Genomic DNA, 18366 nt, shown 5'->3' on the forward strand with positions numbered 1-18366 from the left:
AAAACTTCTCAGTGGATCTTGGATCTTGCTGGGCCAAAAGAAAGGCATCCTTACAGTGTGACAGTGACAGAACTCTATATCCTGGTCCTGAAGAGTGAAGCCCTCAGTGTTGCAGTAAATGTGCCAATGCTGAAATGGGCTATTCCTCTTCTTCAACGTCTCAGCTCTCAACAGATGTGAGAAGAAAGACATTGCAACCATTCCTAGGAGAAGGGCCTGGTAGGCATCTGAAACTAGGTAATGGCCTATCTGCATAATCATCATCAACCACACAAAGACATGCTGATCTTCTAAGACAGTCAATACAAGATAGGAAGTGCTATTGTTTCAGAATATTATCATAGTCTAAATAATGCCTCACCATAAAATTTTTCATTTATCTTTCAAATTTTTTGAAGGGGAAATAATGTACAAATTTAGGTTGAGATGACTTTGGTGGCAAGTGTAAAAACAGACCAGACCACTGAGAAACTCAATTATTTAAACTCAGACTCAAAAATCATCACAATCAACTTCTAAGGTTTTGGGGGCTTGGAGTGGGGGCAGTAAGCCCTTACCAACCGGTAAGGGCCTTTGCAATTTTGTAAATGGTTTAGAAGATAGCTTTCCAGCGGATGACCAGATAATTCTTCTATAACACACACATACACAGTAGCTCTATCTGATCCAGCAGGAAACAAAGGAGGGTGCCTATCAGGGCATTGGTGGCTCATGCCTATAATCCTAAAGACTCAGGAGACTGAGATCTGAGGACTGCATTTGAAGCTAGCCCAGGCAGGGAAGTCAGTGAGACTCTTGTCTCCAATTAACCACCAAAAAAGGGGAAGTAGACCTGTGGCCCAAAACAGTAAAGTGCTAGCCTTGAGCACAAAATCTCAGGTACGGTGCCCAGGCCCTCCCTGAGTTCAAATCCTATGACTGACACACAAAAAAAAGAGAGAATACTTTAAGATGCCATGAATCAGAAACTACAGAAGGTGAGGGGCAGGTACCAGTACCTATGACTGCATTGTCTACAGTGTTCAAGTTCTGGGATAGTGGGAACTCACAAATTGATTATTTTGTTTAAAATAATTTCATTAAGAAATGAAAGCAGCCAGATGTGGGTGGTTCATGAATCCCAGCTACCCAGGAGTATGAGATATCTGAGGATTGAGGATCTGAATCTAGCCCAGGCAGAAAACTCTGTGACTCTGATCTCCAATAACCACCAAAAAGGCCAGAAGTAGAGCTATGTGTCAAGTGGTAAAGCACTGACCTTGAACAAAAATACTCCGGGGCAGTGCCCAAGCCATGAGTTCAAGCCCCAGGACCAGCACAAAATAAATAAAATAAAAAGTAAAGAGATGAAGGCAGTAATTTACAGAGGACATGGTTCAAAGTCTCAGCATCAATATAGGAATCCTGAAATCTCTTCCAAAAAGTTATTTATTGTAAAAACTTTCAAACATGAAAATAAAGAGTTTAAACTAAAATTTACTCATTTATTTTAGTGTATTTTAGAATTGTATTTTTTCCAATAGCTGCGTGCAGTTACTATTTAAGATTATTAGAATGTAGTCCAGGTAATTACTGCTGAGTTCAGCAAGTTAATGCCCTTTGTTTGCCAAATTTTTGTTTTCCCAAGAACTAGTCTCACTATAAAAGATGTGTTTCTAGGATACATATAATTATGCTAGGTATAACATCTGTTGCTCTGTATTTTTAGAGCCTTAGAAAACCAAGATAAGGATGTAGTTCTATGTCTACCATAGGAGGAATGGCTGAATAAGAAAAGGCTTAAATCCTAAGATGATGTTTCAAAAAAATAAGTGTTCATCAAAAGTTGAAAACAATTTTAACTATTTCCAAACAGAACTAACTCATTTGAATTCTTGTTTACATCATATTTGAAATGGTTATTACATCATTTTACAACTTCAAGACTCCATAATTCTGAAAATTATATTGCTTAGGATTTCATATAAGATGCTTAGAGAATTTTCTACTTCAGTGATCTTTTGGAAACAGATCATCTAACAATAAGAAGAAATCACTTATGATCCAAAACAGCAGCAAATATAGGTGGCCTCTTTTCATATTATTCCCTTTGAAAGCACAATGGATTTAGATAACAGATAACAGGGTACAATTGTAAATGTAGGTCAGTAATTCTCATTACGCTGAAAAGTGAACTGCTCAGACTGGAATGAAGCTGAGTATTATCTGCCTAAGTCACTTCTCTATGTGGTCTTTTAAGGTTGCTCCTAACAACCTTGGCTTGTAGCTCTCAGCACTTCCAAACATGCAACCTTATTATTTACTGGCAAGATAAGGAGATAAGTGACATTTATTTTAGTACCAAAATACAAAGTAAGTAATTAATAGTGAGGGAATCAGAGAATTATCTGTGCCCAAATATCAATAATTATGGAAAAAACTCACAATGATAAAAATTACATTAACTATCTAATGTTAGAATTTTCATGATAAAAACTAACAACAAAAATACAGCAAATCATATCAAGTGAAAGCTGCTAAAAAAACACTTCTCGATATCACACTTTCTGTGGTATTCATTATATTCCACTAACTGTGAACATTATTGCTGCTATTTCTCCAGTCCATAACTAAAAGATTGGTGCTTGTACTCTTGGTGTTTCATACATGTAGAAGGCAAATAACTATATATTAAGCAGGTTATTTAACTGAAATCAAGAGTCTCACCTCCCTCTTAGCAGGAACTTGTAGGGGCAACAAAAGCTATTGTCAGAGTTGGAAAAATTTAAAGGACTCTAGTAATAAATTCACCTCTTAAGATTGGATTATATCCCCTAAAAATCATATGTTAAAGCTCTAACCCCAAGGTGACTATATTTGAGGATAAAAACCTTGAAGGGATGATGAATGTTAAATGATGTCTCAAGGGTGGGAGCCTATTCTATCTAATAGAACTTGTGTCTATGTAAGCGCAGAGATCATGTGAAGATACAGCAAGAAGTCAGCCACCTCAAGCCAAAGACAGAAGCCTCACCAGAACTCAACCTGAATCAGGATGCTGGTGGCTCACATCTGTCATCCTAGCTATTCAGGAAGCTGACATCTACGGGTTATAGTTTGAAGTCAGATGGGGTAGAGAAGTGTATAACACTCTTGTCTCTAATTAGCCTGCAAAAAGTTGGAAGTGGAGCTGTGGCTCAAAAGGTTAGATCATTGTCTTTGAGAAGAAGAACCAACTGAAAATGCCAGGCTCTGAGTTGACACCCAAACAGGGGCACAAAGTAGGGGAGGGAAGAGACAAAGAAAAAAGGAAGAAAGAGAATGATAGAAAGAGAAAAAAGAGAAAGAGAGAGAGAAAGAGTAAGAGAAAGAAGGAAAAAGAGAGGGAGAGAAAGGAAAAAAGAAAAGGAAAGGGAAAAGAAAAAGGAAGGAAGGGAGAGGAACCAGTCCCCCTGATAGCAACTTGATCTTCCAACATGCTGAAGTGTGGGAAAAGTAAATGAATTTCAGTTCTTAAGCAGTTCAGGCTGTTATGCTATTATGAAAGGCTACTCACACAATCCTTTCTCAATTTGTCCTCTATGTTTCTTCTTCACTATTTCTAAGATGTCTTTACTAAGGGCTTCTTGCCCTGTCATAAAATAGGGAGCACATGATAAAGAGAAGCAGGTCATTTCCCATTTCACTTCCTTGTTCTGACATTTCCACATTTGCACACTAAAGGATATTAATACCAAAAAATGGAAAAAGCTTTAAACAACTGGCTAGTTCATGTTAAGTGTAACATTAGAGTTATATTAGTAGGCCATAAATTTATTTTAGGTAACAGTCCCACAAGACAGCAAGGCACAGATAAAGGTAATTGATAACTCTGTTGTACTATTTGTATCATTTACAGTTATGTCCCACATTACTTGCCAGAAAGGCCAAATTTAAATTTTTGATATTTTGTCTCAGATTTGCACTGGTTCTCTAAAAGCCTTGTACTGGAGCTAAAACCAGAGTCTTTTTGAGAGTCTAAACACAAACGAACCCACCCTGAAAAGTCACCTGTCAAGATTAATCTGAGACTAAACAGATTTTAAAAGGCATATCAAAACTCAGAAGTAATCAACTAGTAAAGTGGACCTTCAGGCACATCCCTTCCCCGACTCTTCCCTAGTAGTTCAAATTCTGATGTGGAGGAAGATTTTGCTCTAGTAAAGTATGCCTTCCAGATTTCACACCCACCTGATGGGTTCATAATATGATTTAAGAGATTTATAAAAGGGATCACACTTTGTATCAAATAAATGAAAGTTACAGAATTTAACATAGCTCCTATGCAAAGATGACACACAAATTTGTGAGCCATTTGATATTTTTAAGACAGCTATGTATTACCTCATGTACAGAATCTAGACCATAAGAAAAATGCCCTGAACACAAAAGGGGAAGGACCAACAGGAAGGAGAAGGCCAATATTATTGAAGTTTATATACATGTTTGAATATAATAGTTTATTAAAATTTATTTTAAAAGGGAAAAACAGAAATAAAGAGTAAGGGGTGAATTTGATTAAAATACATTGTATATATGAATGGATATATCATAATGAAACCCCTTTATATAATTAATATATTAATTTAAGTTTCATAACAGGACACTGCATTTATGGAAAGAAAAAGAAAGGCAGGGTCTGGAATTTATTCTTCAAGTATTCAAGGGAACACTTACATTTTGCTTTTGCTAAAGCTTTTTATTCATAATCCTTTTCAAATTAAATAATCTTTAGACATTAAAATACCATTTCAAGAAAGCAGTTATCTAAAACAACAAATACAAAGTACAAAATTGTATATTTTAAGGAAAGTATTAAATAAAAATTATATGAATAATGAAACTCATAGTTTGAACAATTTGTTAACTTTTGAAAAAATCAAATTAACATTTGAAGTGTTTTAACAGCTATTACTCTTAACTAATCTTTATCTTTGCTTTTACCAAATCTAACACAAATTCTGACCTTATTTTACCCCATTATCATTAGACATAAATTTTGAGAGGCACTATTAAAATTCGGTGGATAAGAGAATTTTTAATTTGGAAATATTTATTATCCTAAGTCACTAATAGATGTATTCTCATATATATAGGGATCAGAGAAACAAAGAAAAGAAATCCAATTATTTAAAACAGTAATCCCTTAACACTGGGATTTTGTTTTAATTATAAAGAGTGTGTCTTATTAAAAGCAAAACAAAGCCTTGTCATTTAAGGGAGAAACCCAATGTTCCTCTCGTGCACACACACACAAGATTTCCTAAAGAATGCTTAAACAAATTAATTTTGCTATTCTTCAATTTCCCATGATATAATTGACTTTTTTAAAAGAGCATCAAGTAAACAATTATGGGCCCACCTGTTCAGGGTAGCAGTCTAGGCAACATGCAAAATTCATGGAAATGTATTTCCTAATATTCCCACTCCCCTACCCCCCACAACCACATAATCACATAGTCATACTGAAAAAATTCACTGTGCTAAAAACTAAAAACAAAAATAGAGCAAGTAGTAAGCATCAAGTGAAAACTACTAAATAATCTCTCATATGTCAAATACAACTCCAGATATACTCTGCCTCATGTGCAAGCCCCCTTATCATTTGGTCCTCAAGAGCCTTGGGTTGGGGAGGAGGGATTGAGGGTTGAAATAGGAGAGCCAGGGTCCAGGGCCACTATGAGAGCTATGACAAAATAAATGGTCTGCTCTTCAGGAGGCCAAAGAAAGTCACTGGAGACTTCCCTTATTTAGTCCTACTCAGGTTTTACAGCAAGGGAAACTAAACCACAATTTAGGGAAATTGCATTCCCTTTGGGTTCATCCCACCAGCCCATTTAAAGGGTTGAGTGTTGGGCCCAGAAGGCTGAAGTAAATATTTCTTTCTCAAGGGACACAGTGGCCCCTGGCTCTCCTATTTCATGCCTAAATAAAAAGCAAGCTGAGAACTCAGCAGCGCCTTATTTGGGTTTTATCATCAAAACGAACAGTTCTAGTGGTCCTTTCATCCCTGGTAGGACTGAGTTTTAGAAAAGAAGGCACAGATATCACAGCGTCCAAGGCTGAGCCACAAGAGGCAAGGCACTTAAGGTAACTGGCACAGAGCACATTTCAGTTTCAGCCAAGTGGTGACAAGCAAGGGGACAGAAGGTTGTTTTAATGACATAAGTCACCCAAGGGACATAAAGGAACTGAGAGCAGCCAGGCTACTGAATGAGCATAGATATGTAAATGATGACACAGACAGAAAGCCAATGGCTGGCACAGAAGAGGTGAGTCAAAAATAAAACCTTGTTATTCCAGTTATCTTAATATTGGAATACTCTGATACTAAGAATTATGCCTCTCATGCATATATGCTTTATTAAATTTAGGCTTGGTATTCTGTGTGTCAACTATACAAAATGCAATTGATAAAAATCCTCTAATCAAGTAAAAAGGAGAGTACCTATTCATTTTCCACTGAAAGACATGGAAAACTTCTACTATTCGAAGAGCCTTCATTTGAGTGATATTCTAGATTGGTTTTAAAAGTATAAATAAGTGGGTCATCATTGTTCAGGTTGTCTCTAGATTCTTTAAAAAAATAAAAGTGCATGTGACCTGGGAAATACTCCCAGCTCCATTTTTGAAAAAAATTAAAAGAAAATAAAGGAGAAACTGGGAAAGGAAACATTCAATAATTTAAATTCTTGGTTATTACTGGTTAGTTGGATTATCTCAGTCAAGATCTTGTTAAAGTGAATAAAGGTGAGAGTGCCAATGGCTAGGCAATCAGTGGCTCCTTTTCCATATATTTCTCTAGCTCCTCTACAGCGAGATCTAATAGGTTTATAAAAACTGCCCTTCTACTTTCTTTGCTTGACCTTACACAACCATTAAAACCAGTATATGAACTGACCAATGATACAACACTACTTCACACAGTCATCAATGAATTCAAAGAAAAATTTCAGGTCTAATAGAAAGCTAGAAACTTTGTATCTTAAGAGATTTGTTAAATTTGTAACTTTATATTTTGAAGTAGTAGCCAAGCACAAATATGAAGAGATTTTTAAGCCATCTACATAGCTTCAGTTTCTCTGTGAAGTATGTTATAAAACTACTTAATAAGCTTTATCTATATCAATTTAAAAAGACAGAAAAATAACCTAACCTATTGAAGTATTGGACATGTATGTTTTAAAGAGTCCCTGACAAGTCAAAATCTTAAAAAGAAACAGTAGATACCACTACAAACACAGCAGATGTTTCTTCAGGTCAGTTGTACAAAAAACATAAGCATATGCTAAAGAAATTTGACACTATCATAGAATCAGCTGGGGTCTAAAATAATAGCAGCTCCTTATGGCAATATGGTAATATCCATATCAAATGTACAACACATTATGTTGCAATAGTGCATGCAGACAAAAGAGCATCACTAGCATCATAATGACCAGCACTTTCACTATGATGAAGAAACAAAATTAGAAGGTTATATCCAGGGCACAAGATTTTAATAGTAAATTGAACCTGATAAATGGTTTGAATTTTCAAAGTAGATTTCCCATTTAACTCTTCTTATCGAGAATATACAAAAGCAGAACACTAGTCAAATTGAGATGCTGAAGTTTTTATAGTAATCCACTAAATTTTTCCCAGTCTCCCCAAGAATAATGTGAAGACAGTTGTTATTCTCAAAGCCAATGATAATTCCTGGTTAGTTTCGAATGGGAACAAGAACTCTTTGACTTCCACATTAATGACTTCAATATGGTATCCTTTGTCTACTAGTTAAGAAATCAGAAACTATCAAACCATTTTCATGTAAAGTAGCACATAATTTTGTAAGTATATTATCACTTTTTAATGTCAGAAGGCTAAAATCTTCCATTATATTTCTTGGAAGCTAGTCACATCACCCAGAAGAGAGCAATGTACACAATGAATGCTAATTAATTGTTATTGACTAAAGGCCTCTAAAAAGCCAAATTCAAAGGCATACCATAGCTTTTCATACTAACTATTGGGATTTAGGTGGCATACAGTGCATATTATTCTCTGTGTAGAACTGTGTGCAAGATAAGTGTAGTAGGTATCTATGGAGACACTCAAATGCTAAGAAGACTTTAGAAAAATAAGGTCCACTTTGAGATATGTCCTTGTTTCCAAGATGTTCTATATAATAGAGGTTTGTTCATAGCGTAATAACATTCCAGCCACCTTGAAAACGTTACTTATCATTAGGTCAGAAGCTAACAATTTCTTCCAGAAATGAGGAATTTAGGAAATGAAAATGATTTTGAAAGAAAAGTTTATTTGTACCACATTAGAAATTCTTATAAAAACTATATTGGAGTGAGATATATAAGTAATACTGAATGCATTTCATTAACCAAGACTTTAATTATAAGAAGTTTTCATCTGTACAAAAAATCAAATACCAACATATGCTGTCATACTTCTCTACTTTCTGGCATGAAAATACACGTAAAATCTAAGAAAATCACTAGGTGCTGGTGGCTCATATCTGTAACCCAATCTTCTCAGGAGGCTGAGATCAGAGGATCATAGTTCAAAGCCAGCCAAGACAAGAAAAGTGTGTGAGACTCTTATCTCCAACTAACCACCGAAAAGCCAGTAGTGGTGCTGTGACTCAAGTGGTAGAGAACTTGTCTTTTAGCACAAAAAGCTCCAGGTCAGTGCCCAGATACTGGGTCCAAGCCCCAGGACCAGCACAAAAGAAAAATAAAATAAGAAAATGAGTACATGCCAACAGATTGATCTTATGGTTCTTATTCTTCCTATATGCATGGACACTAAAATGTGCTTTGAACTATGTGCTTGAAACATTCACTAAACTTAGAAACTGAGAAATGTTATTTGTGTAAAACCAAAGAACTACCAATATGGAAATTTTAAGAAGTGACTGAACAACTTTTTCTATGTTTAAAGTGGGACAAATAAGCCAGGCATTCATGGCTCATGCCTATAATCCTAGTTACTCAGAAGGCTGAGATCTAAGGATCACAGTTTGAAGCCAGCCAGGGCAGAAAAGTGCATGAGACTGTTATCCCCAATTAACCACCAAAAATCTGGTAGTAGAGGGATATATAATTCAAATGGTAGATTACCAGCCTTAAGCAGAAAAGACAAGTGAGATCTTGAAGCCCTGAGTTCAAGCCCCAGTACTAGCACCAAATAATAATAATAATAAAAGGATAGTTATTTTCTACATATAAATGTTGACACATTTACAAATTTCTTGGTTTACCAGCATTGTAATAAATATTTTTCCTGAAAAAGAAAACTTTAAATACAATGGTTTTTCAGCAGTAACTTCTATTAAGGAACAAGATACAGCAGGAGAGATCCCAAGGCTCAGTTAAAATACGATGTGCAGCCTTTCCAAAGTAATTTCTCCAGTTAGTGCATTTTCACAAGCAATTTTCCTGTAGTGGCCATGTTAATCATGGGCACACTAATGCTGAGGCTTTGCTAGACTATACTTCAAATGAGATGCCTTCTTTTGATTTGAGAATCCATTTTAGCTGTGTCCCTGACCCATCTATGGCCCACACCAAAAAGCTCAGCAGCGTAATTATGTCTTCCCTTTTCCTCAAGCCAACTTCCTCCACTGTGGTCTGTGATAACAGACCTTCCTCCTACCCTCACCTTCCCAGTCACACTGCTCCTAGTCTTCTGGCATACAGGCTGTCATACTGGGTTCTTCCTTGTGAACTCTATCTATCTATTCCTAACCCCAAACTCACCGAAGGAAACAACCCTGGTGTCTGTTAACAACCTTTGTCACCTTCTTATTCAACACTGAAGTTGAGTTCACTTCCTACCCTCCCGACATCTCCTTCCAACCACTCAGTGAGATGATTGCTTTTCCTTCTGTAGAATGATTGCTTTTCTTCCATGATACTTTACAAGGTAGTTAATCTCTCGTTGCTCATAAACTAGACCATGCAGTCATATTCCTGCCATATGTTTTCCATTAGGTTGTGGAAACCTTGAGTAGATATTATCAATATATAATATCCTAAGTGTTAGGAGGTAGAAGCTGAAAGCACAAATGATTTAATAAGAAAAACATAAAAATTATACTGAGATGTTATTTCTCATTTATCAGATTGTATTTTAATTATTTGTATTATCTTCAAGTATTTTGTACAAAGTGGTTACCATTCAACATGTCAGTTTATCAGTCTAATGAATCAGATTGTTTTTTGTATTTTTTTTTTGGGGGGGGGTCCAGTCATGGAGCCTGAATTCTAGGCCTGGGTGCTGTCCCTCAGCTCTTCAGTTCAAGGCTAGCGCTCTACCACTTGAGCCACAGAGCCACTTCTGGCTTTTTTTTTCTTTTTGCTTATGTGGTGCTGAGGAATCGAACCCAGGGCCTCAGGCATGCAAGGCAAGCGCTCTACCACTGAGCCACCTTCCCAGCCCCCAGATTGTTTTTTTCGTAAAAGTTTTATCATATACGTTTTTGAAGAAACATTCAGAAAGCAAATGCTTTCACATAATTATGTAGAAAGGGAAAATAGCAACATGGTTTTGAATAAATAAGGTGAACACAGCAAAATTATATAGGTATCTTTCATTCATTGATTCCTTTTCAAGAGTGTATCTCAAAAGCACATTGGGGAAGAACTTTTAAAGACTGAATAAAATTTTTTATTATACCACTGTTTGCAAGAACAAAAATAATAAGCTGGGTGCTGGTGGCCCACACCTGTAATCCTAGCTACTTAGGAAGCTGAGATCTGAGGATCACAGTTTGAAGCCAACCCAGGCAGGAAAGTCTATGAGACTCTTATCTCCTATTAACCACCAGAAAGCTGGAAGTGGCTCTGTGACTCAAAAGTAGTACAGTGCTAGTCTTGAGCAGAAAAGCTCAGGAACAGACCCTGAGCTCAAGCCCCATGACCCACCAAAAGGAAAGAAAGGAAAGAAAGAAAGAAAGGAAGGAAGGAAGGAAGGAAGGAAGGAAGGAAGGAAGGAAGGAAGGAAGGAAAGAAGGAAGGGAAAAAGGGAGGAAAAAAGGAAGGAAAGAAGGAGAAAAAATGATGAGAAACAACCGAAATGCTTAACAGAAAGCTGCTCAGTAACCTATCCTATCCTATTTGGCAGTTTAAAAATAAATTAAGACTACATAGTAGAGTCAGTACATTGGATAAACTTCTAAATGAGAAAGAAATCAAGGTGGGGAAATGAAGCACACTGCCATGAATATAAGAAGGTAGCATGGATGGGGCAATATACACACATTTGCCTATATTCAAGAAATAATAGACAAGAAAGCTTACTTGCAGTAAGGGCTCCGTTCAAATTCTCATCCCACAATGCCCTGGGTACCCACTTGACCAATTAAAAAAAGCCAGGGTAAGTGCATATACAAGCCACAAAGATATATAACCAAAGCACACGGGAGGAGATACAGGAGAAGCCCACTGAAAGAATACTACAATAGGCTCATCTTTGGGCCTCTTTCTGGATGGACAGATGGAGGAGATTTTCCCTACTTCCACCAATTTCTTTTACTTTCAAATGAACTTACTTTGTTTTACTCCCCACCCTACCCCATTCCCCACTAAAAAAGGAGGAGGAATGATAAGGGCAGAAAGAGACATAGATGAAAGTTTTACTCCCAAGAACACAGCTTGTTTAGACTTGATTTTGGAAATATCTATATATTTTACAAAATTTAAGAAAAATAGTGCCTAAAAATCAAAACCAAAAATGAAACAAGTCCATGTATCAAGTTGGGATATAATTTCAAATTGGAGTAGTTTCAGAAACACATTTAATATTACTGTATCTCCGCAGCAGTTTATACTCTTTGCACACACAAAAAAATAAGATAAATAAGTTGCAGAACTATTTAACACTTAAGTACCTTAACACTTAACTACGTTAAGGTTTTTCAGTAACTTCATTGTTGATGGAGCATCAGTGTTATTATTCTATTTTCATGTTTGTATATAATACAGACAAAGCAAATAAGTAATGAGGTTATTCTTAGGAATCAGGACTTGAATAGTAAGAAAAAGAACCGTCATAAAAATGCCTTAATTCTAAATTTGAATCAATATAATTACATGGTATAGTTTCTTTCCAAAAACAAAACACAACTACACCAGAAAGAGCTACTTTCTATCTCTGTTATCTAGAAACATAACAAGAGTCAGACAGGGGAAATTTAGCAGTGAGCATGCTTAGGACTATTTCTTTGTGGTTTCTAAGTACCATTGCCCCCAAAAGAAGTAGTCTTCAATGACAGGGTAAAATGCATATCTGAAATCTGAAATGTTCAATAGGAGCCCAGAATAGCATAACATTCCAGTAAGGAAGCTGGATCATTCCAGAGAAATGTCAGAAAGCTGAAGGAGTGTCAAAAAGACTCAGAAATAAAGGCAAAGAAGCTTCTATTGGCCTAAAAATGCAAAATGGAACAAATGTAGAATGGATAAGAATGGTCATTGTTGGGCACTAAAATACACTACAGTGACAAGGTCTAAATCAAGTTGTTCTTTATCACTAAAATCATTATCAATATCTTTGTCCTCACAAGTTTTAATGATCAGTGTGATTGCTGGAATGTAACTCTGAGGAGGAACATTGTGCTACAAGGACTTGGTATTGGGCAACCACAGGTACCCTCAAAATTCATCTTGAATTTGCAACTGAAGTCACATACTTCTCCAGAAGTACCCAGACAATGAGTGAACACCATTGAAGTTTGTTCATTTCTGCCCAAAGCAGTACTCAAACCCAGTCTTCTCACAAGGAAGGCGAGAGGAGACACAACAGTGGGTGCATTTTTAAGAATGCTCATCTTCAGATGTTGCACTGTGGTAGGAGCATTTTTAGGAATAACATTTATCTGCAGACTTTCATGGTTCAAATATATCAGCTAGGAAAGTGATCATTTTGAATGCACTGTTTTTGTAAGAGACAGAGTACATTTGCCAAAAATGATTTTAAGTAATAAAATAGCAGAGTACTGGTGATTTACACCTGTAATTCTAGCTGTTCATGAGACTAAGATCTAAAGAATATTAGTGTAGAGTCAGACAGGGCAGAAAAGTACATGAAACTCCATCTCCAAAATAACCAGTATAAAGCAAAGTGGTAAGCATGACCCAAGTCATAGAGCACAAGCCAAGCAAGTACAGGCCCTATATACAAGTTCCAGTACCACCCAAACAAACAAAAAAGCTACAGTGATGATGAGGAGAATTAACATGATTTTACATACTAGACCTCAACTTTGCCACTACTCCATTTATTTAAAAACAGCTGAGTGCTGGTGGCTCATGCACATAATCCTAGCTACTCAAGAGGCTGAAATCTGAGGATCATGGTTCAAAACCAGCCTGGGCAGGAAAGAATGTGAAATACTTACCTCCAATTAACTACCAAAAAAGCCAGAAGTGGAATTATGGCTCAAGTGGAACAGCACTAGTCTTGAGCACAAAAACTCAAAGGACAGTGCCCAGGTTTTGAATTCAAGGCCCAGGATCAGCGCTGATAATCATAATCATAATATAATAGTAAAAGCCAATACATTTTTTGTGTATCTCTTTTTTCGTACCTGTACTAGTGTTTAGACTCACTTGTTCAGTAAGTGCTCTACCACTTGAGCCACACCCTCAACTTCTTTGCTTTTAGATTTTATTTTTCAGTTAGGAGTTTGTATTTTTGCCTGGATAGCCTAGGACCATGATCCTCTCACCGATGCTCCCTACATATATGGGATTACAGACATGGTCATCATGGCCAGCTGAGAGGGGACCTTACCAACTTTTTGTCAGGGCTGGCCCTGAACTGTGATCCCCCTAATTTCTATCTCCAAAGAAGTTGAGATAACTGGTATAAGCAACTACAGCTTAACTACGCAAGACATTTTCAAAGTCTGAGTAAAAAAAATAGTTTTTGACATAGATAAATGGATGGTTAATAGATAGATATAGATATATAGATATCATTAAGGTTAAGGATTGAAATCAGGCCTCACAAACACTGGACAAGGCTCTCCATGAGCCACACACACCCCTCCAACTCAGAAACATTTTCAGCTCTCCATGTTACAGCTTCATTGTTGAATGTAGTTGTTTCTCAGCCCATGTAGCTATTAGATTTAAATTAAATAGTATTTAAATTTCAGTTGTGGAGTCACTCTAGCCAAATTTCTGGTATTCAATGACCTCAGGTAGCTGGTGACAGCTGGACATGCCACTTTATACAAGCTCCTCCACCACCACTCCCCTCCCCTTCCCACAGCATCACATAAAATGCACGTGGAATGGAAGTGGCAGTCCTCTGGAGAAGAATGTCAATCCACATTAGTTTTTCTGAGGACCAATTGTCCTTAACATCAAACTAAAAAGTCTTAGAGAACATTTTTATGATAGATTAACAGATCTGTCAAACATTTAAAGTTGTTACAAAGAGACTGTACATTCAGTTAGTAAGTAAGCCTGAAGCTTCATGATCATCTTTTTAAAACTCCTCAAAAATTCACAGCTCAGGAATACACAGGGGTTTTTGTTTGTTTCTTGCTTTTTTTTTTATTTTGGTTTTGGTTCTGAGGTTTTTTGTTTTGTTTTGTTTTGTTTTTTTTTAAGTAGAGTGCCTCCCCTTAATGTGAAAATGGAAGAATCAAAGCAAATGTCTTACTGAGTAATTAGTCCTTCAATAATTCACATGAGTAACAGGTCATTTGGGGGGTTAACCCGGCTTTTTGACCACACGGTCTGCTGACAGATGTCTGGGTTCGGATGTACACAACAGAACACGGGGTATCTGTTTCACGTGCATCTGTTCCCGAACAGCTTAGGCAGATTAATACTTTGCATATATCCTGCTCAGCTAAGTTCTACATAATCACCAGGTCTCATTGTTTCAAAATTGATTGGTATTTTTTCCTTGCTTTCACATTTTTCCACTTCATATTTATCATTGTTAAGTTTCTGGTAAGTAAACATGTTTGTATAAACTGAAAGCTCAAGAGAATTATCTTATAAGAAATACTTTGAAGACTCTATTCTGAAGCTCAAATTATTAGGTTTTCTAGCCATTGCTGTAATTGAGCTGAGTTGAAAACTGTGGTGGGGATAATATTTTTTGGAAGGAAAAAAAAAGAACAAAAGTAACGTGAGATTAGAAGGATGTGGAAAATTAGTTGTAAGCAATCATTAAGATTTGAACTCTTTCTTTTATTTGTAAAATGTTTCACATGTAGTGTCCTAACACTGACTAAACCGATTATGAAAATCTGGACCAAGACATTTGAAGAGATTACTTGAAAATAAAACAAAATGAAGGTAAGACGAGAAAATGAATGAAAAAAAATCTGCTTACAACTAGCCTTGATTAAACTCTCTTCTTCAGACATATGTCTGCTTGCCTTCTAGAAGCAATACCTGTAAAGAAGCAATTGCCAGTCCCTCGGATTCATTAGGGCTGAAAAGTTCCTGCTGTAAAACACAATGCGCACACCAGACGGTTGACCCCATTGACCATTCAAACCTTACTCAGATTTCTCTCAGTGGACAAAATACTCAGTGTTTTTCTTTGAAAGGCAGCTTCACGGGTGGTTAGAACTGGTAGCATTTTGAGATAGGCCACAAATCCTTTATTTTTTAGGTGAATAAACCATAACCCAGAGGGGTGAACCCACTTGCCCAAGTCAGTTACACACCTTGCTCTTTGCAGAGACAAGATCCTGGGCCTGGGACTGTCCCACAAGGCATACAGGAGCAGCTACATACTACTGGGGGCAGGGAGGTCCCTGAAGACCTGGCAATGTCTTTTCCTAGTTAAAGCTTCTGTCCTCTGAGAAATTATGGCATGGCACCTATGGCCTGTAATCCTAGCTATTCAAGAGGCTGAAATCTGAGGATCAAGCTTCCAGCCAGCTGAGGCAGGAAAGTCTGTGAGGCTCTCATTTACAGTTCACTAGCAAACACTGGAGAGCGCGGCTGTGGCTCAAGTGGCAGAGTGTCAGTCTAGAGTGGAAGAGCTAAGGGCCAGGGCATAGGACAGCGCCTGGGTTCAAACCCAGGATGCCCAAAGGCGAATCCCGGCGGAGCCCCTTCCCTCCTCTGTGGTCGCCTCTCCTGGCTCCCGTTTTCCTTTGAGGATGCCAGCAGAAGCAGAGTGTGACGTGGGTCCGGGCTAGGCACCGGGACGCGGACAGCCGGGGAGGGGGCGGAGGGGGGGAGGCGGCTGGTCGCAGGAAGGGTTTTGCAGCTGGGCAGGAGGTGGCGGCTGGGGGTGGGGGGAGAGAACGCGGCCGGGCGCCGGGCAGAGCTGGAGCCCCCCTGGGCCGAGCGGAGAGGGGCGGGGCGGGGCGGGGTGGCCGAGTGAAGGAGAGGGGCTGCCCGGGGGGCGCCTGGGCACCAGGCGGGCGGGGGCCCTCTCACCTGCGGGGCGCTCGGGCAGAATGGGGCGCCAGCTCAGGGCGCGCTCGCTCAGCACCACGTCGCAGCTGCCCCTTCCGATCTCAAAGATGCCCCGGAGCAGAATCCGCTCGGTCTGGGGCCGCGCCGTGGGCCCGGACGCCGCTTCCGCGGGGGCCCCTTCCACCTCGCCGCGCTCTAGGGCGCTCACCCGGCTCCTGCCTCTCCCGAGGGGCATGGCGAGCCCGGGCCCGGGGTCTGGGGAGCCCTAGGCGGGAGGCTGCGGCAGCCACGCTCCAGCGGCGTCCGGTGCTGCCAGGGCAACGGCGCGTCCCGCGGAGGCCCGGGAGGAAGGCGGGCGGGGCTGATGAGGGAGGTGTGTGTGTTGGGGGGTGAGACTAGTCCTGCGCCTGGCCCTGACAGCCGGGGTCTGGCCACCCACCACAAAAGGTTGATGACCAGGAGCTGGGGAGGGAGAGGGGAGGGGAGGGCTATCCGTCGCTAGGTCCCCACTGTGCCATGGGACCGAGCGCGTGGCAAACCCGGAGTCCGGTAAACCTGTGCTGCTCAGGCGCAGCGCGTCCGGGCGGCGACTAGTTACGATGCACACTGTTGTTGAACAGGACTGGAAGGGGCCCCAAATCACTCCATTTCTGAGAAGTTACTGTTATCGTGGTGAGAGCTGGTGTTGTGAGATGCCTTGGGAATGTAACTGGAGTTGCATGGGTTTTGTCAAGAGTGGTGTGTCCACCCCCTTTCTGTGGGGCTCCCCTGGAGAGCTGAGGTGCTGTTCTCAGACCCAGTTTGCATGCTGAGGAGACCTGTTCTTCAGACAGCTGGGATACAGTGGGAGATTACACCACACACACACACCCCTCCTCAGATGCCTGGTGTGCATACACACATGTGCATCCGACAGATTGTTAAGATAAAATGCCTCTGTGATCGAAGACATTAAGGTCCTGCTTTCTCCAAGCTCCCACCTCCTTAGTCTGGAGCTGGCTGTCCAGCAGAAAGATGACCACGAGTAGCTTATTTGTTCTCCAAAATGCTAGGTTTGCAAAGTAGTTCTAAGGGAAAAGAAGAACCTTGGGCCATTCACTCTTTCTCCAGATAGCTTGGACTCCTGAAATTAGCTGACAATTTGGAAAACTTAAGAAAGAGTCTGCAGGCTACTGTTCTCAATCTTGGCTCAATGCAAGTTACCTGGGGAGTTGTTGGTTAGTTTGTTTTTAAATCCAGTTGATCAAGCTACAGTCAAATATAGCTGGAATCTCTAGAAGTGGGATCCAGACTTTAAGATTTAAAAAAATAAAATTCTCAAGGAGATCCAGCATTCAACAAAAACTGGTACTCATTTCTGTAAGTAGCATAACCAACACCAGGAGTGGAGGCAAGCAGGAAGAAAGTGAGTGCCCATGAAATTGTTTGGAATACAAAATCCACATGTATGGAGCTGTAACAACACCCCTCCCCCCAATAACTGATATCAGCCAACTTTAAAAGAAAACCAAGGGGCTGGGAAGGTGGCTCAGTGGTAGAGAGCTTGCCTTGCATGCATGAGGTCCTGGGTTCGATTCCTCAGCACCACATAAGCAAAAAGAAAAAAGCCAGAAGTGGCGCTGTGGCTCAAGTGGTAGAGCGCTAGCCTTGAGCTGAAGAGCTGAGGGACAGCGCCCAGGCCCAGAGTTCAGGCCCCACGACCGGACCCAAAAAAGAAAGAAAGAAAGAAAATCAAGTGCATCACCAAGGAAGAAGTAGATTGGGAGGTAATGCAAAAAGCTTTTTATGAAGTCATAATCCTGTAGAGAAGTCAGGTGTTTATAAAGAAATAAATTCATGCCATTATGGACATGGGCCTGGTGTGCTTGTGGCTAAACAATTCCCTTAGACACATGGCCACTTTTCACTCATCTTCATGGCCTCACTGCAAAGTCAAGCAGAAAAGGTAACT

At 39.4% G+C, this 18366-nt stretch overlaps 1 protein-coding gene across 3 annotated transcripts in view; it reads right to left on the bottom strand.

Annotated features, from left to right (window-relative positions):
* Cerkl (ceramide kinase-like) overlaps positions 1–16650 on the bottom strand; it is an 83492-nt gene extending 66842 nt beyond the window's left edge. For all 3 annotated transcript variants that reach the window (XM_013028842.1, XM_013028834.1, XM_013028827.1), the window contains exon 1: positions 16437–16650. In XM_013028842.1, the coding sequence (XP_012884296.1) occupies positions 16437–16650 (214 nt within the window). The remainder of the gene's footprint in view (positions 1–16436) is intronic.
* Positions 16651–18366: the final 1716 nt, after the last annotated feature.

The sequence above is a fragment of the Dipodomys ordii genome, unplaced genomic scaffold, assembly GCF_000151885.1.
Source record: "Dipodomys ordii isolate 6190 unplaced genomic scaffold, Dord_2.0 Scaffold5, whole genome shotgun sequence".
NCBI classification, from domain to species: Eukaryota; Metazoa; Chordata; class Mammalia; order Rodentia; family Heteromyidae; genus Dipodomys; species Dipodomys ordii.